The sequence below is a fragment of the Stegodyphus dumicola genome, chromosome X1 (assembly GCF_044657685.1).
Source record: "Stegodyphus dumicola isolate Sdum_Otavi_A_Nest chromosome X1, ASM4465768v1".
NCBI lineage: Eukaryota > Metazoa > Arthropoda > Arachnida > Araneae > Eresidae > Stegodyphus > Stegodyphus dumicola.
This window is the reverse complement of record NC_140780.1, coordinates 51,077,791-51,103,668: the sequence shown is the minus strand read 5'-3', so window position 1 is coordinate 51,103,668 and position 25,878 is coordinate 51,077,791. Positions and strand designations below refer to the sequence as shown.

Here is a 25,878-nt window from a genome sequence, read left to right as displayed (position 1 = left end):
TTTTGGTTTGAAAAATTATTTCTTACATTCAGAATAAATCCCGAAAGGCTGGGACTAAAATCTCGCTGTCCTTTTTCCTTTTATAAATCAGATGGAAATTCGTTTATTCTCTTTAAATTCTTTGCATCTCGAAAAAGGCCCAGCGGCCGAGCGGTAAAGTCGCTGAACACTGGTAGTTCGGTCCGAGGTTCGAATCCCGCGAACGGGCTGGCTGCATGGGCGTTTTCGTGGTTTTCCCCATGTGTAACGTATATACTAGCCAGTTTCCCTTAGAAAGTCCTTCACGAAGGCATCCCTCCCCTTAGGCAAATAGCCTTAGTGTGCTTTGTCATAATTAAATTCACCACACCGCATCTCGAAAAAGTTCATTTCAAGGAATCAGCCCAGTAGCGGCCGAGCGGTAAAGTCGCTGAACACTGATAGTTCGGTCCGTGATTGGGATCCTGGCGAATGGACTAGCTACTTGGGTGTTTTCCCCATGTGTAAAGTATATACGACCCAGTTTCCTCGATGGCATCCCTCCTCGAAAGCATCTCTTTCCTTAAGCAGATAGCCTTTGAGTGATTTGCCATAATCAAATAAACCAAACCAAACCACCATTTCACGCGATCAAGTATGTTTTTTATAAAAAGCTTCTGATTTTGTAAGAAACTTCTGAAATATCAACAATGTTCTAGAACATTGTTGATATTTTGATAAGAAGAAACGTAACAGACTGCAGTGTAGGTAGACCGAGAAGGAGCGGAAAGCGACGTTTCTAAAGAGAAAGTTGTGTTCGTAGGGATTTATCTGTTATTCTAATTAGCAATATAAAGTTGCCTAACTCTAATAAAATCGAAATAAGTTTATACGTAACACATTTATTTATGGAAGGAAATTTCTATGATAAAGAGAAAAATAATAAACAAGCGAAAAAAGAAGCAAAAGCTTAGATAAAGACTAGGTGAAGGTTAAAACCCGAGACATATATTGATAAAAACATCGATAACCCAATAGAAAGGTACTGACCGAAAAGTAAACATTCACCAACTAAAAGCAGAAAGTTGTAATGTATAGAAATTCGAAGAATAATTCTTATCCAGCTGTTGCACCACATATGCATTTTTCCCGTTTTCCATTTTGATATTGTTTCTATTCCACTATTTCATTAGTTATTTGTTTTTATCTTTTGTTCTGGGTTTCAACTAGTTAATAGACTTCATTTGAGAAGACATTTTGAGAAGACTGAATTCTTTTTATACCTTGTAACATGTCTTTGATATTAATTTAGCTTTAATGTTATACACGCTCTTCTAATTCATATGTTTCAGAACTTAACCTCAAGTTAAATACACATGCTTTAAAGTAAACTGGAGATTAGTGTACTTCGCGGAATGTTTGAAAAGCTGCCGATCAAATCTTTCTCCAAGAACTCTTTTATGATAACAAAGAAAAAAATTTTTCTTTGATCGTTTGATTGCATCTATCTCCACTGACAAAGGATTTGGTTTACTTCTACGATAAACTATCTGTTTGATATCCTTCGCTTTCAGAAAATTAATGTTTTGATTCCTTTGAAAAGACACCGAAAACAAAATGTCTTTTGAGGTCAAACACTAGAAAACAAATACATTTGAATAGCCTTTTTTGAAAGATAAAGGATCCTTATCTGCAATTATATAAATGCTTGATTATATAAAAAAAAATTATTTCCTTGACATGATTTGTTTGCATTATGAACTATTTTCCTTTAAATAAAAGAGCCAATAGACTAATTTATGTTTTACGATTTACAATGCTAATTAGTGAACGTCTTAACAAATCACTGTAGGAATAAATCACTGATTTTAAGCCAGACCCGTATCATATTCTGTAATTAAAGAAATTATTAGTCTGATATATTTCCTTTCAAGTGAAAATCTGATTACACTTTTAATGCAAATGTTCATGCATATTCAGATCACTTGATTTTTTTTTAAATTCTTGTTGCTAGAAACAAAAGCATCCCTATCTTCCGAGCAGTTTTCAAGAGCACCTAATTTATAAGAAGATAAATTTTCAAGAGCATATGATATATAAGAAGCTAAAGCCCAATATACTAGAAAAACAGATAATATAATCTGGATAATATAATTCGCAGAATATATCCTTAATACATTTGTAGAGACATCAGGTATTTTTTGGAAGCAGGAAATGTGAAAAATGAGCAACGCCCTCCCTGGGAATCGAACCACGGACCTCTGGAATACGCGCCCAGCGTGCAGACTACTACACTACATGCTAAGAAGACGAGGGAAATACCTTTTACTTTTATATGAAATTTTTATGAAGACTCTCCAGCGGCCGAGCAGTAAAGTCTCTGAATACTGGTAGTTCTACCTGGGTTCGATTTCAGGCAAACTGGCTGGCTGCATGGGCGTTTTCCTGCTTTTATCCATAAGGAACGTGGCTAAGAGCCAGTTTCTCTCAGAAAGTCCTTCCCAAAGGCATTCCTCCCTTTTCTTAGATAGCTCTCGAGTGCAAAAGACCAAGTAGTGCCAAGAGTCGATTGACAAGATTTGGTATGATTCTTGTAAAATATATTGTAATATATAATAAAATATATAATGTAATATATAATAAAAATTCTTGTAATAATTATATTCTTGTAAAAATGCTTATTTGTACAATTAAGTGAATGCTTAAACATTTGTTTAAAAAATTTTAAACTAACTAAATTTTCCGTGTTTTTTTTACACCTTCATTGCCCCTCGAACTAGGAATGGTCCCTTAAATTTCCTATTTTCTTAGCGCTCACAATGGGAAACTATGAACCGGAACTCTCGTACCACTCCCCTTTAGCATTCCATTCAATTAGTGAATGATGATTATTTGAGTTCTTTTTGTATCTCAGTATAAAACCTTTTATCTTTAAATCGTGATTTAATTCCTACTTTTGTCGGCGAAAGTACATCATCTTCCCATAATTTAATAGACAATAAAGTTTGTTTTGGTTTTGTTTAGTTTATTATGCCAAAGCACACTAGGGCTATCTGCCTAAGGCGAAGGATGCCTTCGTAGTGGACTTTCTAAGGGAAACTAGCTCGTATACACGCTACAAATAGATAATAAGGAAAATAAAAACAAGTAAATGTATGACTTTAGTGGTTTTCCCTACGTGCTATGTGGACACTAACCACTCTTTTTAGAAATCCCTTTTCTTATGCAGATGTGGTGGTGGATTTTTTGGCACATCATAACCTGAAAGGTTGTGATGCGCCAAACTTAAGTTGTGTATTAAAACAAAGCTGAATTGTAAAATCGAATAAAAAAGTAGAATGATGAAATGCTCAGATGAAACAAGTATATGAAACTTAGACAATGATATCAGATTTAAGAACAGGGATAAAACCACAAATCATGAGTTTAATAAAGTACAAAGTGTTAAAATATTAACGTATTATATTAAAATAAAATTCAATAATAAAAATCCGTCTCATTCAGGTATTGAAATCCCTCACGCAGGTAAGCCTGGAGTGATTTGCCATAATCAAATAAACCATCCATTTTTCGTTTGAAAAACTGAAAGAAGCACTAATTTCAGAGGCACTGGAAATTCTTCGACCTAAAGAAAAGCTTTCGGAAGGAAATTTATGCCGATGCGTTGGATTACTTCAAAGGGAGCGGGGACGTATATAGGGTAAATGAACAACTTATCCTTCATCAGACGTTATCGTGTGTTGAGCGTAGCTATAGGGAGATAGACTGCGCTATTTTTGTGTTGTTATCCACAGTACAAAATTTTAGATTTGTTAGGTGAAAAAAAAACATACCCTGTCTTTGCATATCATGCCACCTTAATTCAATTTCTTACAGGTACACATGTCTTGCCAAGACTGATTTGATGTGCTTTAAAATTCCAAGAATATAACCTTGGTATTCAGCATTATTTTGGTAAGAATGGTATACCAGCAAACTCTCTGTCCAGGATTACATTAGAGTCGGCAGGAAAGCCAATAAAACATAGCATATTGAAGACCGTAGTTTTATATTCCTAGGGAACATTAATTGAGGAATTAGGAAAGAACGTTTGTGTTTGATAAACTCTGTAGGTATTTTAATAGTTCAGAGAAATTTAACAGACTTGTTACCATTAAAAGGAGGCAGAAAGATCTGGCAAACTATTTTTAAAGAGATTCTTAAACTTGAATTTATAACTTTTAACAATGATACTAGAAACCAGAAAATAGTGGAAAATTTCATAAAAAAAAGTCTGCTAATATACCTCGAACTACAGAATATGCAAAGATTCAGAGATATATTTTTCTCCCAAATTACACTGACATACAAATGCGTATGTCAAGTTTGCTAAAACATTAATTATCGGCTAGTCTTTTACGAGAATAGTATTAGTAATTAAAAACTTTAACTGAAATACTAGTAGGAAGTGATTTGCTACAAGATATTATTTTAAACATGAATGTATATAAATACTTATTTTTATTCAGTGCCATATACTGTTTTTCCTGATGGTAAGATGATCGTTCCGCTGACACGATACGTGATAACCACTGGTGTCTGTACCTGTGCGAAACTTCATGTAAAAACATGAAAGACACTTTAAAACGAGTCTTGAATATTCCTAAGTATTTTCAGATCATTGTCCGAAAGCTCTCACTAATATTTTCGAAGAAATGTAGATTTCGGAAAGCAACATGTTAAGCTGCTTCCTTATCGGTTTCAGTCAGTTGAAAAGATTAATATACACTCTGTTCTTTTATAACTTTCATATATTATAAGCAGTGTCGTAACAGCTGGAATTACAGCTGCTATTCAACTATAATTGCCAATACGAGTTGTTTAGCTAAGCATTATTCTGTGTAAAGACAATCGCGGAATTATTTTAACTAGAAACCGTATAATGCTCTTAAATAAAGTGATTTTTATTCATCGGTGAGACCTTGAATTTGAACAAAGTTATGTAAAAAATTGATGAATGAGGCAACTTTAAACTTCGGGAGACGTATGTAGTAGACAGCAGCACTACTACAATAGAAAAAGGCGAAAACGTGACTTCAAAGTAGGAAATAAATTTGATTCATTATTCTCATATATAGAAACGAAAAATACATAAATTAAACTTTAATTTTACGATGCATTTATTATTCAAAATATTAATGTCATGACTGGCCCTTCAAGGATGAAGATAGGCAGTCATATACTCTCAAATATGAATAAATTTCCGACGTATCATGTAAAATAGGAATTAGAAAAGAATATAGAGACACATTTTAAAGTATTGAGAAACTTATCTACCGAGTATAAAAAAAAGATATATAAAAAAAGATAATTTCAAAAAAAAAAATTTCTGAAAAGTTTCAGGTTTTAAATTACGTCCAAATGGCTTTTTTTAACGTTTTGTGTGTTACCTTTATTTATTAAATATTATCTTCGGTACTTTTCCGTTTCGCCAGCGCAAATCTCGCCAAGCAGACTTTGTTGACGACAGCATACAGTACACACATAAAAGATTTTAGTTCTAAGAATTTTTTTTATTTTGAAGGCATAAACATATTAATATGATTTAAAATTTTGTAAAAAGCCAATAAATTTGTAAAAAGACATTAGTTTAAGAATTTACTATGCTTTCTTGGTTCAACAACCTGATTCGCTGGTTCGTATCACGTGACCCAAAGTGATCTCATCTCATGTAAACATGTAAGTATAATTCTCTCAGTAATTATCTACATTAATTTCAAGTTAAATCTTAATTTAGAATACAAGTTTAAATGCAAGAATGATTTCAATTCGTACGAATAGTTTACTCAGAAATTATGTAAAACCGCAGTGTTTTACTTCGCTAGTGCATTCTCATTAGAAATGATGAATTTAACCCTTAAATTGAAATATTTTTCCTATATTTATTACATTATATTATTTTCAATATTTTTCTTGTATTTATTATATATATTCCTTTCCTATATTTTCGCCTTCTGGTGAGCGGTGTGATTACTCCTAATTGACTTAATTACCGCAAATGGTCTTAGGGTATAAAATTTAACTATCTTTTGTAAACATTCTATGTAATTGTATGTCAGTATTGAAAGAAACAATCAATCTGATAAGAAATGGCTGCGAATTGTTTTGAAAATATAGAGTGAAAGGTTACCAGGGAAGATATTCTGTTTGGCATAAGTTGTACCATTATTGGCGACTTTATCGTTTGCGCCGGCAAAACGGAAAAGTACCTCATGGTTTTTGTATTTAAACCATGAAATTCAGTTCAATAGTAATGTCGCAAAATAATTTTAAAATGAGCATATCTTTAGAATTTCCGATACACATTTCCTCGCGCTGAAGATAAAAAGTTCCCCTCCCCGGGAGAGTGTTGCCATTGCTCGCTTTTAAATCGCTGAGTTTGTTAATCAAAAATTCGTTAAAATTTTACAAAATATGAAATCGATAATAAAACAAATTCCAAATTTCAAATTTAGGCTTTCAGACGCAGTAGGATTACGTCATTCAAAATTGGATGGCTCTGAGTACCGTTGTTTTATCACAATGCGAGAACCATGCATACATTTATGCAGATTCTTCATTATTTAATTTCTTCAAATATAATACAGAGCGATAGTATTTGGTGGCAACGATTTGAAAAGTGATATGCCGTTTATAGGGTTCCGACGCAAAATCGCAAAACGAAAACAATACTCCTTCAGGGACAAAGCCCCTTTTGACTAAAAATCTGAAAGCTTTAAGATTTTACATTACGCCCAAAAGAGCCTTTTTTTTTAAAAAAAAATATTTTGTGTGTGTTACCTTTATTTATTAAATATCATGTTCTTTGCACTTAAACCATAAAATTCAATTCAACAGGAATATCGCATAATAATTTGAAAACGTGCATATCTTCAGAATTTCTAATACACAATCGTCTCGTGCGCCGGAGATAAAAAAAATGTGTGTGTGTGTTTTTTTGGGGGGATACGGTGTTGCCATTGCTCGCTTTAAAATCGTTGAGTTTGTTAATAAAAAATTTATTCAAGTGTTACAAAATACGAAATCGATAATAAAACAAATTCCAAATTAGGGCTTCCAGATGCCCACATTCGGTGGAGGATTAGGTTATTCGAAATTTGATGGCTCTAGCTACTGCTGTTTTATCACAATGCGAGAAACACACATTCATTTATGCAGATTCTTCATTATTTAATTTATTAAAATATAAAACAGGGTGATAATATTTGGTGGCAACAATTTGAAAAGTCAAACGGACATTTAAAGTTTTTGACGCAAAATCTCAAAACGAAATTAGCCCTTCTGGGCTAACATCCTTTGGGCTAAAAAGGAAAATCGCTACAAATGGTCTCGAATTTTGGGAGCCTACGAAAACAAAAGAACCATTAAACAAGAAAGAAGGTAGCACATATTTGTAAGAGCTAAGATAAAGAATGGGATAAAGAAAGATAAGCTGGGAAAAGCAATCAGTCAAGAAATGTACCATAAGACTAAGGTGGAAGGGACGAGAAAAACCGTTGCACCGAACCAAAGTTGGCCAATGGAATAGATAACATGGTAAGAAGCTTTTATGTGTCATCGTGGGAAACTTTTAAAAGAAACTGGTCCATAATCCAACTACACTTTAGGAGGGGTTCAAAATTCCATGAATTCACCAAATTCATTTTCCAGAAACAGAATCCAAAACGGATAAATGTTTTTTTGTCTCACCACATATTCATTCGTACTTGAGCTTCCGCCGAGAATGGCCAAAGACCGCTGCATACTGATAGTTCGAACCGAGTCTAAATACCGGCGAACAGTTACCTGCATGGGAGTTTCGTGATTTAACTTTATAATAAGAATACGAGTTAATTTTCTTTAAAATATCCTTTCCGAAAGCATCCTTCCGTAGCAACTAGCCCTCCACCAGTTTTCTTTAATTAAATAAACTAGTCTATTACCCAGAAATTCTAGATTAACAAATTAGTTAGAGTAAAAAACGAATGCATTCTTTCTCTTCTTTCTAAAACATACCACTCTCTCTAGGCAGGCCCACGAGCGGCCGTGTAGTAAAGTCGCTGAATCTTGGTAGTTCGGTCGGGGGCTCGAATGCTACCCAACGGGCTGACTGCTTGGGCGTTTTCATGCTTTTCCCCATGTGTAACGTGTATACGAACCAGTTCCCTCAGAAACTGCTCCACGAAGGCATCCCTTCTCTTTGGTCCTCGAATGTTCGCCACAATCTAACAAACCAAACTCTCTAGGCATATTAACGCAGAAAAAAAGTGCAAAGAGAGTTTTCTTCTACTCCGCATTAATCTACTTATGCATTTCAGAGATTGCAAAGAGATACTAAAATAGGTATGCAAAGTACATCACAATATCATTTCTAAAACTGCAACCGAAGACGAATCGATTTTTTCACACATTCAAATCTCATATAAATTTCACATGAGGATTCACAAAAATTAAAAATTCAAACTCACATAAGAAAATACTTTACGATTCAACATTTTTTTAATGGCCGGGCGCTTCATTTAATAGCCATTAACCACTACAAAAGCCGGAAGTAAGGGCCATTTCATTATGGAAGCACCTAATAGGCGGCCACCGTTGCCTCCTATGGAAGGAAGGACAATTACAACCATGTCTTTTTCGAGATTCGAACTCTGGGCAGTCAGGGTCACTAACCACTATATCGTCTGGGCAGCTCACAATTGAACATAATCACCTTGATGTGAAACGATTAAACATAATCACCTTGATGTGAAAACGATTGAACTTAATAACCTTGATGTGAAAACGATTGAGCATAATCACCTTGATATGAAAACGATTGAACATAATCACCTTGATGTGAAAACGATTGAACATTATCACTTTGATGTGAGAACGATTGAACATAATCAACTTGATGTGAAACGATTGAACATAATCACCTTGATGGTATTGCTAAATAATTTATTTCACAAAATATCTGTCCATAGAGCTTCTGCATGTAAAAGTAAAAATTTAATTACTTAATACAATGATTGTTCATTATATGCTGCAATGGAAACATGTATTGAAAGCGAATCGTGTAAAAGAAACATACCTAACTAATTTAATTATGTGCAACTATTCAGTCGCATAAAATGGAACAGCACTGCAAGTATTTATTTTAAAGAAACTTTGACCATTAGTTATGAAGTTCCTAAACATTATTCCTCTTCAGACTATCGCCACCATTCTTTAAAACTGTTGGTAAAAAGTTTAAATAATGCACTGTATGAAAAGTTGAGAAATTACTCTGAACGAAACATATTTATTACTTAAGGATTACACATAGTTTATACATTCAGTTACAAACAACGCTCGGAGAAGTTAAAATATCTTGTTTCCAAACGATATGGTGTTCGAAATAATGTATAAATAATAATTAATAAATTCGACAACTGACATGAAACTTATATAATAGCATTTAAAATAATGAAGCTTATATTTTTAAACACGCAAAGCATTTCTCTAAAATAATAATAAGATTACCTGGCAATCAAGTCATTCGATTTTTATTTATAAGAAAGACCTAAATTTTCTTAAGATTTGACCTTATCGATTCTTAAGATTTGACCTATATAATGACCTTATTTTCCTAAATTTATATTTACAAGAACTTTTTTACGTACGCAAAGGCAGATGAATGCAAAAACATCAAATATGAAAATAAACATCATAATACGAAAAACCAAATACAATTTTGAACAATAAACACACCATTATTTCTCACATTTGGCTTTTCAGAACTTCCTTTGCACCCAATTATATGCATTATTCTATTATTTTATAGTTTTCTTTGGGGTTTGTATACGAGTAACTGCTGTTGATTACATAATATTTCGATATTTTTACGATCTTGAAGAAAGCAATTTATTTGAAATACATTCCAGATATTTTTCCAGCAGGACGGTAAAAACTTATTTTGATTAGCATGTAGAGACATTATGTTATTTTGAAATAGGAGACATGAAAAATGAGCAGTGCCCTAGCTAAGACTCGAACCTGGACCTCTGGAATATGCGCCGAGTGTGCTACCGCTACACCACAAAGCCATGCAGAAAGGAGGGGTAAAATACCTTATATACTCCCCCTTTTAAAAAGCGACTGGGAATTAGGGGACCCAATCGCCAAATCTTTGCGGTGAAGAACCAACATCCATCCCCCTTTCTTCAGTTCGGGCGCCAATATAGAGACATTAGATTATTTTGAAGTAGGAGACATGACAAATGAGTAATGCACTCACCGGGACTTGAACCTGGACCTCTGGAATACGCTCCGAGTATGCTTTCTGCATAGCATAGTGCTATGGAGAAGTTTAGGGAAGAAGAAGGAGGGAGAGAAGAGAATTAGAAGGAGGACTGCGAAATGCCTTATAAGCAGGTCATACAAAGGAACTAAATATTTCTCACAACAGCACCTTAAAATACCTAGCAGGTCTTACTAAACTCGCAGGTCTTACTATACCAAACCTAGCAGATCTTACTATACCAAAAAAAATTAAACCTAGCAGGTCTTACCTAGCAGCCTACTATACCAAACCTAGCAAGTCTTATTAAACCTATCAGGTATTAAACCTAGCAGGTGTTACTATACCAAACCTAGCAGGTACCAAAAATACCAAAAAAATTAAAGCTAGCAGGTCTTACTATACAAAAAAATTAAAAAGAGATTTTGTTTTAAAACTTTGATTGCGATAATTTTGTTGCAAAAATAAGTTATTTGGAGAAAGAAAGTTATACTTAATTATAGAAAGCTATAGAAAGATTTTAAAGTACTTTTTTGTAACAATGCAAATCTATTGGTATAAATATCAATGGAAAATAACCCCTAATATTTTGAAAAATAGCCCATGCTCCTCCGGTTTTCTCCCTTTTTCCTTCTACAGACTTTGTCTTCTAAACTTCGTCTACATAAATCACAAAACTAATGTAAATGAATATATATATGTATAAACAAGGTCATAATAAACATGAATATTTAAGGGTTAAGCACTCAAATGTATAATTCTCCTTCTTTTCAGATGGAGAAGGTCATTTTACGATTATTATAATTATTGTTGCTGTTGTAATTCTTATTTCAGGCTTTCTTTTTCCAGTTGTTGTTTCATCAAATTAAACAAAGATTTGAGCTTCTCTTTTAAAATAAATTATGCTCTACGCGTAGCTTATACAGGCTTATTTAAACTAACTAGCTTGTTCTACGCGTAGCTTATTTAAACTAGCTTTTTTTAATTTTCATGCATGCATATATATATTTTACAGTATAAATATGACTAATATAACGACTATTTTTACAGATTATTTTATGATGACAATTCCTACCGTAAAGAATGCAATGATTAGACTCTTTAGATAGAACGAGACATCAAACTCATGAAGTATTACCATATATATGCCTGTTCAATTTTATAATATATGCAAATTTCCAAAATCAAATGTTTCAAAAATCAAAAAATAATTATTGAAAAAATCCAGAATCGTAATTCGCTACTGATTTATCAACAACTGAAGATTTTTAAAAACATTATTTGCATATTTGGCGAAACCAAAGTTTACTGAATTATTAGAAATGTCAATGAAATAAAAACCTGATGTTAATACACTGCGTTTTATTTGTTGTCAACAAAATTTCGTTATCTATCCAGTTTGAGATCATCAGCATTAGTCGCTAAAAAGTGGGCTTTTTAGAAAGCGTATCACCAGATGACTATATGCAGACAGATAAGCAAAGTGTTGGAATCAAATTAGTCATCAAAGGCCATTAAAAAAACATCGTTAAAAAACTCCAGCTGATAGCGTTTGAAGTTTGTAGGACGAAGTTGGGTTTATGATAACAGTAGCTTGGGAATTTGATTTTCATATCTCTTCAGCTGTTTGAGCTGTTTGGTTATTCAAACACAGTCAGATGAAAATATCAGATTGATATTTCGGCCGCTTTGTTTGACATTTGCGCCCAATAGTTTAGCGTTCTATTTGGTGTAGTTTTACTATTGTTTAAAACAAAACTTTTTTTTAATATAGTATTTCAAATTCTTCAACGCACTGGTGCACGAATTTACAATAAAACTTGCAACTAAACCTGTTGAAATTTGATAACCAGTGAGAAACTGGAGGAAATGCAGCTGGTTTTTCCTAGCATTCTTTGAAGGCAGTCAAAGAAAGATTTCGTGCTCATTGTCTCTTATAAATTATTTGTTTTGAGTTATATTGAGTTCAGGTCAGTTCGTGAAAAGAAATTTTATGATGCATAACTCTTCCTTTTCCGTTAAAACGTGCATCATTGGATCACAAGGTAGGATACTTTATTTTTCTTTGGCTTTAATATTAAAATAAGGTCATTTTATCAGTTAAAAAAGTTACTTTTTGTCCTTCACATGTAACTGTTACATATTACTAGCAATGATTTGTTTTTCCTTTCATTTAGCTTGTTAATATTTAAATTCAGAAAAAAGATGAAATGTCAAATGAGAATTTAGTTTTAATACATCAGATGTATGATAATTTTTAAATGAAGTGATTAATTAAATATTTTTCGAGTCAATTGGTATGATTTTATTTTAAAATAGCAAATTATTTATTTGCTTTGCAGAAAGTTAAAAAAACCTTTATGAAAAGAGCTAGGTATATACTCATCATTGGTAGTTTTGGCTTTGAAAGATACAATTTAAAGGTATTTCAATAATGCGCATTGTACCTAAAATTCCTACTTGAAAAAAAAGGTCTTAATCATACATATAATTGCATATGGAAATATACTGTAATAGCATTTCTATCAAAATACTTCAGTATTTTAATTTTTATGAGCCTTTAAATAACTCTATTAAATTGCATTAAATGATATTTTTGGCTTTTAATGGATTTTTAAGTAAGTGAATTATTTTTATTAGTCTTTGAAAGTGTAATTACTAATGATGTATGAATATTTTAGTTCCGAAGGTAACTTCTAATTCTTTTCTAAAATGATAACAGTTTTCAAAATATTCTCGGATTGAAAGAATTAAATGTTACACGAAATACGAATATTGTTAACAAAAGCAATTTGAGTGTACGTTTTCATTGCATGAAATATTTCAGTATCTTATAGCATTATTATTATTAAATGCATTAAAAGAAAATTTAAATTGAAAGCGTCTTTCACTTCTCTATAAGTATTGTAAGAACTGATCAGTTTGGTATTTGCATTTATTTGTAATCTTGAATAAAAGCTTTATTTTTTTATTTTATTTTTTTAATTTATTCATTTATTTATTTTTGAACATATAAAAAGTTCGCGAGTACCACAAATGCACAACAACATGGGGATTACAAAAGTAAATTTATTAAAACATTATACAGTATGTGCACTAAAAAAACAGACAGCAGCTATGTGGAGTCACAAAAACAGGTAAGTTCATTCCCCAAGTTACAACTATCTCTTTTAAATCGTTTTGTAGGACCATCAATAGTGTATCAAGAAAATATTTTAACATTCCAAATCTTCAGGTATTTTTTTTTTTTTTTGTGCAAGCTTTTAAAGCCTTTGTAACTGATATTCCCTCTGTCTCTTCCACATCATATCCTTTTAAAGATTTTCAGCAGTATGTAATTTCTCGATTTTTATCAGTTTTCTCATTCAATGTTACATTTTTATCGTTTTTAACAGCAAGGTTGTAAAGATTACAACTTTAAAATGTATTAAAGAAAAAAAAATCAAGAAATTTTGTTCATACTTTGCTGTATATAAATTTAAGCAATTTAATTAAAATTATATGTATATTAGAATCTATTTCCACTATACGTTATATTTTCCCATTACAGGTGTCGGTAAAACAAGCATAGTTTTCCAGCTGAGTATGAAACATTTTAAATTAAATGTCACACCCACCATAGGCGCATCTTTCTCTTGTAAAGTTATGTAAGTATATACACATATGTATTATTTAGTTGTATTATTTGGGATTTGGGTATAAAATGTAGACAGTTTCCACTTACGTGATTGCATAACATGCTAAGTTTGAAACTACTCTATTTATCTTGTTTCGTAGCATTGGAGGTAGAAAGGTGGAGCAATTCAAAAATCTTCCCTGACTTAAAAACTTTTACTTTTGGTATTGTTTATGGTAGGGTGCAAAAATATCTGAAGTTAATGATTTTGAATACTGCGTGTGGTATTTTCGATATTTTCGACGACGATGTTTTTAAAAGCGGATTTTTTTTAATCAACTTATTTTTGACGACGATGTTTTGTACCTTGAGCCGCCTAGACGGTATAGTGGTTAGTGGATCCGACTGCGATACCAAAGGTAACGGGTTCGAATCTCAGAGAAGGCATGGTTGTAACCGCCTGCCCCTTCATAGGAGACAAAGGTGGCCCACCTTTAGGTGGCTCCATAATAAAGTGACCACCAGTTCTGGCCTTAGAAGTGGCCAAGCCGAAGTCGGCTGAGGGACCGCCATTGCCCCGTATAAAAAAAGAAAAAAAAATGTTTTGTACCACGATGTTTTCCCCTTGTTTCCTTTTCTCCCCCGATGTTTTCTCCTTGAGTTGTTTTCCCATGTTTTCGTCCGCGATGTTTTCTTCTGTAAGCACAATGCAGGATAAGATTCTTTCTTCTTGAACAAAAAGAGTAATTTTGAAGAGTAACAAGAAGTTTTTCCCTCCAAAACAAATTTTATGCCGAGATTAGAAAAAATGACAAAAAAAACTTAATATGAATCAAATATAAATACTGCTTAAAAGACAGTAAACTTTAAAAAAGAGTATTAGCTGAAGAAGTTCTTCAGTAAATGATTATCATCAAGCAAAATAATTTCATCGTGGAACCCAGAGAATGTGCACCTTGGAAAATAATGAGTTTATGATTTCCTAGTATTGCTGATGTTTCAGCTTCAAAAATTCCAGTTGTATTTTGATATAAAGTTGTTTATGAATTAAATGTAAACTTTTAGCAAAAAAGGTCAAAAAGAATTAAAATCTGTAGCATTTTTTATATTTTTCGTTTCAGCGTTTTTTATAAAATGTTTCATAATAATTTAAATTACACAAAATTTGCTATAATTTATTCTAATAAGCAGTCACATAACGCAAAATTTAAAATGTTTCTTTCAGAAATTTTAGATTTAAAATTTGTAGGAAAATCCTAAAGCTGCATACTATAGTGAATATCATCACGATTAATGAAACTAAATATTTCTGCAAATGAAATATCTGGATTTTACTCACGTTAAAACGTTAAAACGTACGTTTGCTGATGCATTCATACCATAGATGTAGTAAAATTCTAAACGTTACATCACTGGATGAGCATTTGTCACCATATAAAGAAGGAAACAAGGTATCATCAACATGTTAATTATTAAATTTGCAAGATTAATGTGAATATAATGAATGTATTATCAATAACAAACTAGGTTTATGCTGATTGTGTCTCAGAAATTCATAGGTACGTATAAGTATGCAATAAGACCACAATATTCAAGTCATACAAATATTTTTCAGGTATTAACACTTTATAATGTTAGACTTAAATTTGGCACCCGTTTACATCCATAATTAACTTTCCATTAATTCATTTTAATATGATATCAACAAAGGTTTTAATAATGGAAAATTATCTTATTATAAAAAGCATAATACTGATACCTGACAATCTAAAGCATATGTCATCGTTCAAAACTGCATAATAGCGCATTTGATAGATAGCAAGTTTCCCAATTTTATACTTTGACCTCTATTAATTGTAAACTTTATGCCCGATGACAGCGTGCTCTAATTTAAACTTAAAATACTTCTTTCATACACAATAGTTCTCTTCTTTCATATTTCTTTCTTAAGCAATTCGTGTAAAGGAAAGGGTAAGATATCTTAAAAGAGATATGGAGAAAAAAAAAGAATCTTTGCAATTTACGTTGATAGTTATTTATATTTTGATATAAAATAAACAAGTTGCTTTAAAAAGCATGAAGGGTTTCCTACACTAATGAATAATGGGAAAAAAAAAAGGTTTAAACTAGCAATAAGCAAAATATTTCAGGCCTAATTTTATTGGCAAGAATGTATAAATAAGTTAGCTTGAAAAATAACATTTTAAAACCGTATTCTTTCGCCAATGTGAAGTGTCTTAGATTGGTGACTTTTTTTCAATCAATGTTCTGTGTCGATTTCTTTTCTATATTTCTGCGATTCACGCTTCAGTTTAAAATTTTGTTGTTGTTGTAACTTATCTCACTTGTCCCATAGTAACATCAGAGCAAGTGCACGAAATCCATCCTGGCAAGGAGTGCAGGATCGCACCTGTCGTTGGCAACAGCCTTGAGCACCATACAGGTGACAATACGACTTTACTCGCCCCCAGTTTTGTTTTGTTCCGCCCCCAGTTTCGAAGCAGAGCATCGCGGGGGACGTATCCAAAGGTCTCTCATCCCTCTTCCCCTACCAACAACCTTTCAAGAGGCCTTTCGACTCGCCGCATATTTAGAGTACCCCATGTGGCACAGACACTATACATTTACAGACTATGTTCAAGATCTGATTTGATGAAAAAAGGTTTTTTTAGAACGTTCTCAAGACTCTGTCGTTTGCTCTTAGACCAATATTTCGCTGTCAGTCTATTTAGAGTTGGTTACAATATATGACAGCTAAGAGAAGCAAACGTTATAACTCACTTCAAAAAAGCAAAACAAAAAAACAAAAAAAAAAAAAAAATTCTAAGACATATTCTACCAGTGCGCTTCTTAAAACTATTATATTCTTGAAGCGAGAAACTTGGGAAATAAAGTATGCTGTAACGGAAATTTGAGCTCTCAAACTGCTAGCCAGATGTGCTACCAGTTACATTACAAGAGCACGCATGGGGAAATGCAAAAATTCCATGAAACTTTTCTCTATCTGCCTTACTATTGTCCGGCAATTTGGCGAGCAGTTTATTGGAGAGTTATAGGCAAACAGATATAAAGTATTAGTAACTGCTTTTCGAGGTCAAATAAAAATCATCAAATAACAAGATCACCAAAATTTGTTATTTGGATCAAATAACAAGAAAAACAAGGCTATAAAATGAAAGGGTATTTCTGGATATTCAATTGAAGCAATACATTATACAAACTAAGAGGTCGGGGTTTACAGCCTTGTTTTCTCATATTTAACTGAAAGTTTTTTTTTTTTTTTTTTTTTTTTTTTTTTTTTTTTTTAATTTCTTGCTATTTGTTGGAACACAACATAGTTTGCAGCTACGAATGAAAGCATAAGACTTAAAACATTAATTAATAACGCCTTTTTTTCCTTATAAGGTGATCAATATTTAGACAAATTAGAGCATTTCTGTACAAATAAACACGTTTTTCTAAAGAGGATTTGAAGCATGAATGATAACATTTCGATTCTTATGAAAGATAAAATTGATCAAATACAACTTTGAAAAATAACATTTAGGTAAAAACATGCATTATAAAATACTCGAAGACAATTAATTGATTTACTTTCTAACTTTTTACTGCTCATAGCCTAAGTTTTCCACTTCCCTTACCCGTTTTTTCGAGTTCAAAACCACAAACAGTAGCTATCACGTAACGCTGAAAGTATATAAAATCTCATCAAATGAGAAAATTTAACTGAGTTTATAAATGAAAAAAAAAACATTAATTTTTCAAACGCACGAATTTTTAATTTGTATTCTTTCTGACTGAGATGATATACCTATATACTGAGGTGATAATTTATATAAGCTAGATGATAATTTTGGAGTTAAGTTATTTTTTCTGATAATACTTGAAACCTGTACAACTAGTTGTTTCATTAATTATGAAAAAGCACGTGATTTCTGTCTGCCTACGATAGGATTCCTTCATGAAGATAGGGGATGTGGCTTCATTCACGATATACATGATGAAATCCACAAAAGCACAGAGCAATAAACCTGTTAGCTAGGAGCCTGTTAGCTAGAGAGAACTACCAGTGTTCAGCTGTTTTGTTTAAAAGACCGCAAGAGGCTACAATCACTACAAATGAATTTAAAAGAAAAAAATTAAGTGATTGTAAAATGAATTATTTTATTGGCAACAGCAAATTTCCTTTCCTTCTAAGCCGGGATGAACATTTCCAAATTGGAATCTATAAAATGTAAACTACATTTCTATGATGCCTAATAAATTAATAATGAATGAAAAAAAATCATTAATTTCGGATGAAAGTTAAATACGGAATTCACTGCGCATGCGTTAAATATTATATGCATGTGCAATAAGAGATTTCATATAGCCGTTATAAGGGTAAACCAAATTAAACTTTTAAAGTAGACATACGATACTGAAAAAAAAAAAAAAAAAAAGGAGACTTACCCGCGTCATATTGTCTCCCAAATGTATAGAGTATTTGCTTTAAATAAACGACTGTCTAAGCATGATTTTCTTTCGTTTCAAATAATATAAGCCTGATCAAAGAAACAAAGTACTCAAACATCCAAAAATATTTTTATTAAAAGCAATGTGTTTGTAATTAGGAGAACAGTTAAACAACGCTGTTCAGTTAAACGCTGAAAAAGTCTTTGGAGAAGCAATGTGTTTGTAATTAATTAATTAATTTAATTAATTAATTAAATTAATTAATTAATTATATAAATTAATTTTTAGTTAAACGCTGAAAAAGTATGACAAAATGCTGTTTGGTGAATTAATGCATTAACTGAATATCATACATCTTAAGTAACTTTCCCAGCTATTCCGAATATTTATCTTTCAAAGAATATAATTGAAAACGACTACAATTCCGGGTTTAGATTTTCCAGAATCTTCTTTCCGATGTTAGTCTTGGAAACCTTCCATTCGATAGAGATCTTATATCGAATTTATATCGATCTTATATTTTATTCGATAGAGATTTTATATCGAAGAGATTAAAAAAGATTTTAATATAACACAAACATGCTGCGATTCCTAAACCATATCACATAGTTTTATGGCTAATGTATTTCTAGTTAATCTTACTTAAATTCTTACTTTCGTTTTTAGTATCGCAGATTTATATAGAGAGCTTCATATAACAGGACATGCCACTCATCAGTTCTTCAATCTCATTTGCCTGTTCATTCATCATTTTGGGAAAATATACGTGATTTCACTTACATATGTGGCTGAATAAATTTGCATTTGTATATTTACTGATTTTATTCTGGTATGAAAACGTACCTTTTACTGTCAATTCACCTGAGGATTTTATTGCAATATGCAATCTAACAGGAATTCTTTACGCAAAACACTTACGAAAAGCAATGCATCCGTCCTCAGAAAATGCCCGAGTTCTAAATTTCCTTTAGCGGGTTTTAATAAATGCAAATGTCGTTGAAGAAGCAGTAAAACTATCAGTATGCGAGACCTAGATAAAAAAAAATGTTCTGATTTCAGCCACTTGAAATAATAAATATCAGATTTACCGAAGGAGGAATTCATGGTTTGACGACTTAAGCAATGATGCTATGAATATACGACCCGTAAAGCTTACGATAACAAGAAACACGTGGATAAAATGAATGCTATCCTTTGTCTTTTAGGCTGGTTATTTATCTCTTCTCAAAACCATCTAAAACATATTCGTTTTATTAACGTTTTTCTTACTATTTCTTGCCCGCTCTTAGAATGAAATAAAAAGAAGTTTATGGCTTCACTACTAAGCGAGAAGCAATGAATCAATTGTTTTATACATATTTTAAAAAGCCCATAAATTAAATTCCTTTCACGCTATGAAACGAAGATTTACTACCATTGCATGTTAAGGCATCATAGCTATCCTGTTGTTCAGGCTAACTTTAAAAGAAATATATGTATTTAACGCAATTCGCAGTAATGAAGTGATTAATAATCTTATTATCGAATTATTTATATAGTATTTAACTAGTAAATCAAAAGTTAAAGGACAGGAAGATTTGATTTTATGTCTGTCGAAATTCTCTCGTGATTGAGAAAAATTTTAATTTTAATATATGCATGTGCAATAAGAGATTTCATATAGCCGTTATAAGGGTAAACCAAATTAAACTTTTAAAGTAGACATACGATTAAGTCTCTTGCTGAAATTTCAAGAGACATAATTATATTTTAACAATGTGCTTTCTTCATACTCCTTTCATCAACTCTTTCATCTCTTTTCTTATACTTGAGTATTCGCAACTACAACGTAGTTTCTGCATATTTTTCTTATTAAATGATGTAATTAATCAGGTGCTATCTTCTGCTGGCCTTGCTGGAATTTAATTATCTACTAATATATTTTTAATTATAGGAATATTGATTGTGGCTCTTATATAATTCTGGTCTTTAATGCTGATTCTACATGAACATTTTCTATTAGTAGTTTCTCGGTTATTTTCCTTTCCTGCGCCGAGCCTAATTTCTTGCAACCATTTAGAGCTAGCTGACAGCTAATAATATGTTAGGTTATATGAATATGGCAAAGCCACAAGGGCTATCTGACCAAAAGGAGGGATGCCTTCGTAGAAGATGCTTTGAGGCAAACTGGCTCGTGTTCACGATGCACATGGGAAAACCATGGAAACTAATCATGCAACCAGCTCTTTCATCTGGAAACGAACCCAAACCAGTGAAACTACCAATATTCAGTGGTCTCAACCGCTCGGCCAAACATAAAGAGATTGATTGCTTTCTATTCATTAAAGTCACCATTAAAATTGTTTTAAATCAATGACACTAAAGCCCGTGCTTTTTTTTTTTTTTTTTTTCTTTCTTTTTTACTTGTATATCTCGAAAGTCAACGAGAAAAACAAGAATACATAGGAAAATAAATTCAAAAATCTAAATTTCTAACAAAAAAATGAAACCCTTAAAACTTAATGGTTTTAAAAAAGGAAACACTTAAAACTTAATAATTAAAAAAAATTAAAACCTTCAAACTTAATGATTTAAAAAAACAGCGTATCGAGAAAGTAGATTAATATTTCAATTCTTTAGAAAACCTTACAGCCTTAATATTTTCTTACATTTTTTTTCTGAAAGTTGCAACTGAATCAATATTGATAAGTATTCAAAAATTATACCAAATACAGAATTTGAATGTAGTTATCAAACTTTTTTATGGAAATTAATATTTTCAAAGGAATGTGTATTCGATTGAATGAAATATTTTTAACAATTATTAATATAGCAAAACGTCCTTGCTTGTGTAAAACTGTAGAGTCATTAGGTATTTTTTGGAAGCAGGAGTCATGAAAAATCAGCAATGCCCTCGCCGGGAATCAAACCACGGATCTCTGGAATACGCGCCTAGCGTGCAGACCACCACACCACGAAGGCATGCTAAAAGGTAGGAGAAGTACCTTACAAAATGTCCTACGGTATTCACAAAAATACAGTGGCTGAAACCATTCAGTAAAGAATTCCGAGTAATATGTCAGACTTAGTGCGTCTACGAATTTTCTTGAAATTATTCGGATCTTTTCTCACTAAATCTTTCATTAATCGACATAAAATAAGAAACGCAACGAATGTGTTCATTGAGCCATATTTTATTGGTAAATAAGCAAATATTTAATATTAAGATCAAAATTTCTATTATTCCTTCTTAAGGACTTTGCTATATTTAGAATCCACACTATCACTTCTATGAAAAATATATTAATATGAATCAGTATAAATAAATATGTTAAAGTTATTCTTGAGTCTTTTAATTCTTATTTTTAGAATTACTGTAATTTGTTTCCTCTTATCAGACTGATAATTTTTATCTGCTAACTACTTAAAGGAATCTTGAAATTTTCACGCATGGGCTACCAAACTCAAATACTCCTGTAGTAGCAGTATATACGCATTAAGAAATGCACAAACTTCAATATTTGAAAAGGTCATGAATGCATATTTACTATAGGATATTGAAAATTACTAGATTTAGTAAATTAAAAGAAAAAAAATTGTCGTTAAATGAAATAATCTTCTCATCTAACCGTAAAAGAAAGAGAAGAAATTTTCATAGAGTAAAGTGAAAATATTTTCGCATACATGGGAAACGAAAATAGTGGAAGATAAGTGAAGACCGCTGCATTTCTCTCATTCTCTCATTCTTTTCTCACATTAACTTTGATTTTAGGAAGAGCACATTTTCTCTGTCCTGAACTGTAATAGCCACCACTTTCTAGTTATCGAGTATATATTCTAGATTGTGAAATACAGTGAATATTAGAAAGTTATGTGGACAGTAAGTGTTACGATAAGTAATTAAGTATTTGTAATGAAGCATATTTTAATATTTCCATGTAACATTTACATGAAAATAAATGCATGCATATTCGAACATTATGCATAATGTTGAATATTTTCATAAATATATTTAAATTAGTATTTTATAAGATATCCTTTAGAGTGAATAACAGCTTCGAGGCTCCTTAGCATTTATTCAACATTTATTCAGCATTTATTGCATAATCACAGCATAAAACGTGTTAAAAAATTAAAAAGAAGACAGCTCTTTTCGTGATGAAAGATATCCAGCAATCCAGACTGAGTCAACATTGTTTGCTGTGTTTTCACACTGAAGCTTCAAGCGATACTTGGATATATTCCCTTTGAGTATGAAAGTTAGTAGGCATTCATCAAAACTAATACCAGTGGAAATTTTAAGGAGCGGATTCTCTTTATTTGGTTAGATAATCACAGATCTCTCTGTATTTAATTACTTAATCAAAAGATATAAATCACAAAATATGGCATATTAAATAATTACGAGATCAAGCTTTGAGATTATCTAACTATGAAATTCCTAAAACTAGCACCATTCGTTCCAGCGATCAAAAATCCTTAATGGAATATAAAATAACAAAATTGTCACCTTCTTTACGAAGTGGATCCCATGTAAATTCACTTAAATACTAGTCGAAGTGGTGTCGCGCTGTTTCGTGGTGCCTTTTATTGCATCATTTTGTCGAAATTCACAGTCTTTGAAAGTTTCGATTATGCGCATCATTATAAACAGTCTCACTGTTTTGCAAATATTCCAGTCTTTGTTGTACTGGGTACTTACGTACTCTCGCAAACATCTTAGTAGAAGTTGCCAAATTTTCAGAAAGTGACGAATTCTGGCAACTATGCGCATAACCATTCTTCCGACAACCATGCTCATAACAATCGTTTCAGTCAAGCATCGCTTCCATTTTCTTATGCGTTCTATTTTGTTGTACTCCAAATTCCAACGGTTTTAATACAAAAATCATTACATTTTTTGCCTTAACCTTAGTTTAAAATATGAGCTTGTGAATTTCGCTAGCAATGGAAGAAACTACGGACAAGTTTCGACAATAATAGAATAATACAGAATAAAAATTTTCTAAAGAGAACAACGAAGAAATGCCTTTTCTAGAAAGCTGCTCTTGCCGAAGATTGCAGGAAACCGAGTATCCGCAATTCTCTGATGTTTTTCAAGTGAAAACAGATCGCTGTGTACTTCGGGAGAAGAACAACGCCAAAAAAATTACAGAAAGATTCGAAGAAGATTACAAGTGTTTTATTTTTTGGTGTATGACAGAATCCTTATTTAATAATTCTAATTTGTATTTTAAATTGCTAAAATATGTTTTCTTTTCTTGTGTTCATATTGTTTACCAAAATTACTGTAAATATCGATAGTAGGAGATATAATACCTTCTAAAAAAGAAGGCGCAAAAACCACGAACTTGCACATGCTAAGTAACTTTCACATTCTCATCATTAAAGAATCCTCCAATTGGGCGCAGATGGTTGTGATAGTAGTACGTAAGTAACTTGTACTGTAGAGGATAGATCTCAAACTTTTATCACTTTTTTAAATGCAAGGGAAAACAGAGAAATAGCAATGAGTTTATAACTTACTTGAAAAATCAATCCTGGAGTACTGAAGATCAGGGTTACATATAACCAAACGAAATTCTTAGAAGTGTGTTGTGACGTCACGCTTATCCATAATGGCGATAAATTACACTGTCGAGAACGGTCTAAGGTAAAATATGTAAATTTCCTTCAGACATTAATCTAATGACTCCTTTTATTTTTCAGAGATGTTGATTCACATACAGTACGATTCCAGATTTGGGATACAGCTGGACAAGAAACCTATAAATCAATGGTAAGCTTGTTCTTTTGATACATTTAGTTCACTGGATTTGCAGCATAACACAAACTATCATATGAAACGAAAACCCATTCGCGGAGCGGCCTCAACTGTATTCGTCCAAACTCTGGGTCTTATACAATTATAATGCTCGGTCAAACAGCATCACTCATGCAATGGCTCTTTAGTTACACCACGTAGAAAACGCTTTTTATCATTATTATTAAGGAAAGAGCTCTTATGCCTGTTGTATGTGTAATGATCGAATTAAAAAAGGGAAGCCTCACTATCTTCTGTTCTGTGTGGCCGATTGACAAAATTCAAATCTCATTTTGCTTGTCTCAGAAACGCAACTCAGAATATAGATTTTTGTATAATATATTTCTAGCCTATATATTTTTAGACTAAATCCAACTTTTTCTCAACTAAAGTGCAGTTCTTTTCATATTTATTTTCTACACCAGAAATTTACCTAGATATCAGATTTTATAAAACTCGAAAGAATTGTTCTGCATTTATATGCACTTGAAATTTGACGCCGTTTATCACTTGGCGCCTTGGCGCTAAAAAAATAATCGCACTTGGTGAACTAAAGATTTGCATTAACCATATCACGAGATGACTTCATCGAAGCTTTAAACTTTGTATTTAAAATACAAAATAAATAAGCCAATGTTCTGTTATTTTCCAAAAGTACTAAATTTTTATCTACGTATTTAAAAAAAACTAGGTGTTAAAGAATATTTAGAGGAATTTAAAAAAAGATTCCTTTGAAATTTCATTCATTTGCAAATAAAATCTGGTATACAGTATCATTTTCCATACCTAAATTTAAATTTAATATCCGATTAAGGGAAACATTCTTGGCAAGTCCTTGTATCCGATTAAGGGAAACATTCTTGGTAGTCCAATTTCACCTCTAGCTTCGCAATACGAATGCCCCGTCTGTTCCTCTTAATCTTTACCTCGTATCCCGAAAACCAACAAAATAGATCCGACGTTCTATTCCATTATTCCATGCACCCTTATTCAGGTGTCACGCCTGCTTTGAGCACTCTAATTTCTTAAAATAAACTTGTCGGTCACCCAACACAATCGGTGAAAATCATAAAATATTTTTTTTAAAAGCCCGGCTGGCTGTTCAGAACAGGCGGTACTTATCAGAGAAGATAACCATAAAAAATACTACGCTAAATTATACTCTAAACAAATAGAAATAATTATGAAATTCATAATTTTTTAATATTATTGCTTGAAGTTTTGTTAAGTTAATAATTACAAATATCCTCATTATTTCTGCGCTATTTAAAATAAAATAAGGTTATATGTAAGACAACACTAAGTAGAGTATATGGATATCTCAAGGCAATCAATCAATTAAGTTCAAATTAACGAATAATCAACTTAAATTAACAAATTAAATTCAGTTTTAGAAGTTCCGGCATTTTTTTTTTCAAACTTAAAATAGAATAAAGAGACGATAGATAAATTATAAAAACTTTATGCATTGTCAATGAAAGTATATATACATTAATCAAAACAGCTTTACTTGCATTTATACCGATATTTTAAAAAGTAATAAATTAATAAATAAACGCATCCTATTGAACTTCTGAGGCATTCATATCTAATCAAGAAACTAAAACAGAGTTTGTTGAGGTGCAACAACATATTACGAAAATCGATACTTTACATGTCACATAAGTCTAAATACAGGGAGAGAAATACCTCATTTACTCCCTTGAAATGAATTAAAAATTAAAGTTAGTACCGTGTGGGTCCAGCTTTTATATCTATCACTGCCCGTAATCTGTTCTGCCATCG

The 25,878-nt window shown here is 31.9% G+C and overlaps 1 protein-coding gene and 1 non-coding gene across 5 annotated transcripts in view; both read left to right on the top strand.

Moving 5' to 3' along the window:
* The window catches only part of LOC118180910 (ras-related protein Rab-31-like), a 48,255-nt gene that overhangs the window by 3,726 nt on the left and 18,651 nt on the right, over positions 1 to 25,878 (top strand). For 2 of the 4 annotated variants that reach the window (XR_004756786.2, XM_035349988.2), the window contains exons 1-3: positions 11,800 to 12,285; positions 13,791 to 13,887; positions 24,000 to 24,069. Coding sequence is in view for 3 of the 4 variants with exons in the window: in XM_035349988.2 (XP_035205879.1) it covers positions 12,234 to 12,285; positions 13,791 to 13,887; positions 24,000 to 24,069 (219 nt within the window). In the remaining variant the exon portion in view is untranslated. Of the gene's footprint in view, positions 1 to 11,798; positions 12,286 to 13,790; positions 13,888 to 23,999; positions 24,070 to 25,878 lie in introns of those variants that run through there. The other 2 variants (XM_035349990.2, XM_035349989.2) reach the window with 2 other exon arrangements.
* On the top strand, positions 8,686 to 8,759 carry LOC146993147 (small nucleolar RNA SNORD36). The gene has a single exon (XR_015038812.1). It is a non-coding gene; the product is annotated as a small nucleolar RNA SNORD36 (small nucleolar RNA).